Source organism: Sinocyclocheilus anshuiensis, unplaced genomic scaffold (genome assembly GCF_001515605.1).
Source record: "Sinocyclocheilus anshuiensis isolate Anshui unplaced genomic scaffold, SAMN03320099.WGS_v1.1 scaffold2551, whole genome shotgun sequence".
Taxonomy (NCBI): Eukaryota; Metazoa; Chordata; class Actinopteri; order Cypriniformes; family Cyprinidae; genus Sinocyclocheilus; species Sinocyclocheilus anshuiensis.
The window spans coordinates 71,894-78,000 of NW_015558706.1; the positions used below are offsets into that span (position 1 = coordinate 71,894).

Below are 6,107 nucleotides of genomic sequence, written 5' to 3' on the forward strand. Positions count from 1 at the left end.
CTTATGTGTAATTTATTTAACATCCACACAAGCAAAAAATAAATAAATAAATAAAAATATTTTGTAACTTCTGTTGGACCAATAAAAATTGCATGGAATAGGACTACATTTGCCACATTAACACCATCTGTTATATTTACAGAGTTGTCAGCCTTTTGCGTATTTCCATATTTGTTTTTGTTAATTAAAATGTTTAATTTATATCATTCTGAATCCAAAGGTTGTGTTACATTGTGTTACTATTTTACTTTACACAATGTGCTCCTGTGGCTCAGTGGTAGAGCATTGCGTTAGCAGCGCAAAAGGTCGTGGGTTCGATTCCCAGGGAACACACATACTGGTAAAAAAATGTATAGCCTGAATGCACTGTAAGTTGCTTTGGATAAAAGCGTCTGCTAAATACATACATACACAATGTTTGTATAAATGGCCAAAAATGGGTTTTCCTATTATAATCAACGTATCTATTTATTGTCTCTAATTTGCGTATTATCGTGTTCTTTGGGCAACATGTAATGAAAACAAGAAGTATAATAATGATAATAACTTAGCAGCATTTTCATATAAAATCTCATATTTTATAGAAATATTAATATAGTTTATTTCCCTATTCACTAAATGAATTCACTATGTCTCACTAAAATGCCTGATAAGCATGAAGTAAGTCCTGGTGTCCTCTAGAGTGGACATGTATGAAATTGATGCAAGTCTCACAACAGAAAATCATATTCTGCTTTCAAACCCCACCAAAGTTGTTCTGAGATGTTCATTTAGGACAAGAAATTTGAAAATTAGTCCTGTCTCAGAGAAGTTCACTAAAATATAATGTCCTCTACAGAGGACAAAAGTATATGGCTAGGTCCCAGGAAAATGTTGGAAATGTGTTTTCGATATTCTGAAAGTGGTTATACAATATATAACTAAATATTTAGCTGAAGCACTTTTACAGTCTCAAGTCTTTTTTGTTTGATGCGACAAGCTTTGTTCATCAGCATTTGGCAATTATCTGTCATTCTTCTCCTCACCTCTTCACCTCTCAAGCTCTGTCGGATTGGATGGCGGTAGATGCACATTTTCAGGTTTCTCTGGAAATATTTGACTGGGTTCAATCCCAAACTGTGGCTGGGCCACTCAAGGACATTCACAGAGTTGCCTATAAGCCACTGTTGCTGTGTGCTTAGAGTCATTGTCCTGTTGGAAAGTGAGCCTTCTGCCCAGTCTGAGGTTCTCAATGCTCTGGACTAGGTTTCCATTAAGGCTAGCTCAATATTTTGGTGCATTGAGCTTTTCTTCTACTCTAACGAGTCCCTCAGTCCCTGCCGCTGAAAAACAGCCCCACAGCATGAGGCTGCTACCAGCACACTTTACTTCTGGGATGCTACTGTGCAGGTGATGAACAGAGCTGCTTTCCTTCAAACATGATGCTTGGAATTGAGGTTCATCAGACCAGAGAATCTTGTTTCTCAGAGTCTGATGGTCCTTTAGGTGCTTTTTTGCAAATTCCAAGTGTGTTTTCATGTGACTTAACTAAAGAGAGGATTGAGTTTTGCCACACCGCCATAAAGCCCAGATTGGTGGAGTGTGGCAGCGATGTTTGTCTTTCTGTAGATTTCTCCTATCTCCACATATGATCATGGTGCTCAACTAGAGTGACCATCAGGTTCTTGGTCACCACACTAACCAAAGCCCTTCTCCATCAGTTGCTCAGTTTGGCCAGGAGGCCAGCTCTAGGAAGAGTCCTGGTTGTTTCAAACTTCTTCCATTAAAGGTAACAGGGACTACATGCTGGCCAGAGGCTCAGAGTTACTGCAGAGCGAAGCACACTGACCTGGCTTTTGTAGACAGCATGGCTGATGCAAGCAGGCTGATAAATATAGTGGATGCTGGATACAGTGGATCAGTGTGGATTGGACTGAAGAGGGTAACACAGAAACGCTGGGGTTGGTCTAAGGGAGAAGATACACTTGCACAGTACAGTGCCTGGAATGCAGGAGAACCAAACAATCAAAACGAATGTGCCTTTCTTTCCTATGGAGTTTGGCATACTTACCAATGCTCATCTGTGATTCACTTTGTGTGCTACAGTGGTGAGTTAGGAGTTTGGTACTATATTCAGTAACAAATATTCAGATTAGCTGAGACAAAGAGTTGTGACCATATTCTTATTTTGCCTCTTTTGATAGAAAGCACTGGATACATCTGGGTACAGATGTGGATGAACTGGGCGGAAGCTCAGCGCTACTGCAGACAGCATTACACAGATCTGCCTACCATCCGCAACTCTGAGGAACAGAATCAGCTCAAGAGTATCGTTTCATCGTCAGCATGGGTTTGGATTGGTCTGTTCCGGGACTCTTGGGAATGGTCTGACAAATGGAGCAACTTCTTCAGATACTGGGCAGCAGGTCAACCATCGCAGAGTTCAGGATCTGGGGACTGTGTTGGCATGTCAACCACCAGTTCTGGGACATGGATTCATGAAAGCTGTGTTCTACAGCGTCCTTTTATCTGCCATGGATGTGAGGATTTCTTTAAACAAATGAGATGAGATGTTGTTTCTCCATGTTCTGTCATTTGTGCATTATTTAACTATGAATGTGTTTAAGTGCACAAAATACTCTGATAACAATCAAAAAGTTTTTTCTCCGTATTTTGACTTTAAAATGCAAACACTCATTGAAAAGCAAAAAGCAAAAATATTTAATCATGATTGTATCATCGTAAAAGTATTTGTTGGAGAGACTTTTGACTGTCTGGATCTGACTCAGACTTGGATGAGTGAACCCCCTGGGTGCCGGTTAGAGCACAATAATTATATAAGGATGAGGACACAGGTGATCAGGTTTAGGGAATGTATTGATAGGAGATTATCAATGACAGGCAGTAGAGGCATTAGTCTGGAACACAATAAATACAATAAAGGATAATGAATAACTAACAATAACTAGGCATATACAATAATAAACATCCATTGGTACATAAAGACAGCCAAAGCATACTAAATCCTCATCAGTAACATTGTTTTGTGAAATATACAATCCAAGAAGGAAAATAAGGTATCACATTGTACATTATAAGCCATAAGCGATCATCTGACATGATAAACATCACTCCATATATGGATGGCACATCACAGTGATCGCTCATTTGGCATGAACAGCTCAAAATGTCAAATCACATCATAAAAGTATAATTGAAAACCAAAATCAGTGATATGCATCTCAATAAAGAAGAAATAATCAAATATAGAACAGCATCATTAAAGGGTTAGTTTTAAAGTTAGTTAGTATTAAAATTAGACTGTGTTTTACTCACCTTCAAGGCATCCTAGGTGTATATGACTTTCTTCTTTCTGGTGAATCCAGTAGGAGTTATATTTGGGTGAACTAACCCTTTAAGCTAAACTAACAGAAATAACGGCTGTGGGCATGTCTGGACATGTGTGTGTGACGCAGTTATATATAACTCATTACCGATCTCAATAAACACAAAAATAAAGCAAACAGGCTTACTTGTAGGTCAGTGACTAACATCTCAAAGTAACTTCTGCAGGAAATATCAGAAAAAAACAGGAATTAACGTCCTTTCAGCGTTCAACAAGAGCAGATACAAATTGCAGCAGGCAACAAGCGGCTCAACTCACGAGACTACTCAGCCGGATGATGACGTACAATATCGGAATAAAAGCTCTCTCTTAAAGGAGCCTTTACAACAGTATTTATGATTCTTACAGTCCTGTTTGTCATTTCAATTTGTTATAGGGCCCAAGTCTCCTTACCGCACCTACCGGTATATGAATGAAAGCATGACCTGGCAAGATGCTCAGAGTTACTGCAGAGCGAGATTCACTGATCTGGCCACTGCTGACACCATGAATGATGTGAACAGGCTGGTAAATATAGTGGATCCTGGATACAGTGGTTCAGTATGGATAGGTCTCCACGCTGGGACAGCGTATCGCTGGCTCTGGTCTATGGGGGAAGGCACAATCTCCAACTACAGTATCTGGAATCCAGGAGAACCAAGTGGTGATGGGGAGTGTGTGAGGAATTTTAATGGAAGCTGGTATGATGAGAGCTGCAGCACCGTTCTCCCATTTGTGTGTTTCAATGGTGAGTCCTCTTAGTTTGAGTTTGTTTTTTTCCCTTTTAGCTGATCCATGACTGAGGGCTGGTCCTTATCTTGTGTTTCTGAACAGGCAGCACTGGTTTTATTATTAATAAGACTGCTATGACATGGAGAGATGCTCAGAGTTACTGCAGACAACACCACACTGATTTGGCGAGTATCAGCAGCCCAGAGCAGCAGAATCTGATCAGTAATGAAACATCGTTCTGGATTGGTCTGTTTCTGGATTCTTGGCAGTGGTCTGATCAGAGGAATCTCAGTTTTAGATACTGGGAAGCAGATCAACCATCCCAGAGTTCAGGATCTGGTGACTGTGTTGGCATGTCAAGAAACAATTCTGGAAAATGGGCTCAATATAGCTGTGATCTACAGCAGCCTTTTATTTGCTATGGAGGTGAGTTTTGTTGGTCACTTTCAAAACAGAGATTAAAAACAACTGTGATTATATGTTTTTATTCATTTATGTATTTTCTATGTTTTCTTTAACCCTGTATTTCTCTAGCTGACAAGTTAATTAGAAAACAGATTGTACGGTTGAAATTGTCCTGTAATGCAAAATGCACATTGAATGATCCTTCACTACAGACTGCCTTTCTAAATGTAGTATGTATATCTATATATTTATATATATGTAGCCTATAAGTAGGACATAGTTTTTAGATTTGTTTGATTCTTTCTTGCTGGTTTTCCAGATAAGTGAAATGTTGAAGAGCATTGGGCTGAAAAGTGACAAAATGAGCTGGATAAAGGGGGAAAGTGAAGAGGTGTTTCATCTGGAGAGCAAACATACATCCAATTCAAATAATCATTGTAATAGGCAGTAATCGTCAATGTACTTCTTTAAAGTTAACTTTTAAAACAGATTCAAAGAATTTTATGTAAATCTTAACTATATTGTTTGGAGGAACTGGGAAGTAGTAGTAGTAGTAGTATTATCCAATGTTTAAAAAACAATAATGGATAAATGGTCATTGCATAATATATTTATTACAGTTGATTATGAAAATATATTTCTGAAAGTTCTACATCAATAACTACATTTTATTTACCATATTAAAATGTAAAATTGAAATGTAAAGTATGATGATTTCTTTCTCATAATAAATGTGACGGACATTTCATTAGAATCATACTGTGTATGTTATTCCCAAAATAAATAAAAAAACACAGTGATCTTCTTTAGAAATTACTACTGTAATAAAATGGCTTACTTCCATATACTTTTGCATGTACTAATATATTTTTTCATACAAATGCTTAATTTATTTTATAGCCATAAAGGTAGAACCATAATTGATTTGTTGTTCTGCATTCATTGATATATGGGAGAAATGAGAGTGTTGTGGTCTGAAATGTGATCTTCAACCCTGATATTATAATGTTCATACTAGTAAATATGTCTGACAGGCTCAACAGAGCAAAGAACACCAAGACAAGTCAATTATTTTGTCAAACAAGATTGATAATTTATCAACATCTGACAACACTGGAATAGGTTAATGTTAGTAGTTGTTGTGGAAAAAAGGAAGTGTTGTAAGGAAGGAACATGTGGAGTAGCTCAAAGTCACAAAAACATGTTCACAGCATCTACACAGTAGATTAAGGCACATTTGGATGATTTTGGAAAACGACGTGTCAATGAATATAGAACTCTGTTTCAGTGTTGCCAAGTCCGCGGTTTTCCCACGGAATTGGACTACTTTAAAGGTGGGGTGGGGATTTTTCAAAAACACTTTAGAAAACTGATTCGGTCCGAATAGCAAAACAAACTTGTAGCCAATCGAGGTTTTCTTCTCAATAGGTGAGTAACACCGTGTCTGCGCTGCAACAGCTAAAGTCTACACTGGACGTGACAAAGCAACCGTTGAAAATCATTTGAAATTTGTGTCAATACGTCATAAAAAGAACTCAGCAGCAGTTTTCTGTCGGGGATTTGTCGTGTCGTGTCGCGCCGCATCCAGTGTAGACCATAGATACTG

General features: G+C 38.2%; 1 protein-coding gene across 1 annotated transcript in view; it reads left to right on the top strand.

Annotated features, from left to right (window-relative positions):
- The first annotated feature begins 642 nt into the window (after positions 1–642).
- The window catches only part of LOC107681443 (macrophage mannose receptor 1-like), an 11,339-nt gene continuing 5,874 nt past the window's right edge, over positions 643–6,107 (top strand). The window contains exons 1-7 of the mRNA XM_016477747.1: positions 643–660; positions 1,769–2,084; positions 2,184–2,519; positions 3,762–4,112; positions 4,199–4,522; positions 4,631–4,731; positions 4,821–4,938. Coding sequence (XP_016333233.1) covers positions 643–660; positions 1,769–2,084; positions 2,184–2,519; positions 3,762–4,112; positions 4,199–4,522; positions 4,631–4,731; positions 4,821–4,938 — 1,564 coding nt within the window. The remainder of the gene's footprint in view (positions 661–1,768; positions 2,085–2,183; positions 2,520–3,761; positions 4,113–4,198; positions 4,523–4,630; positions 4,732–4,820; positions 4,939–6,107) is intronic.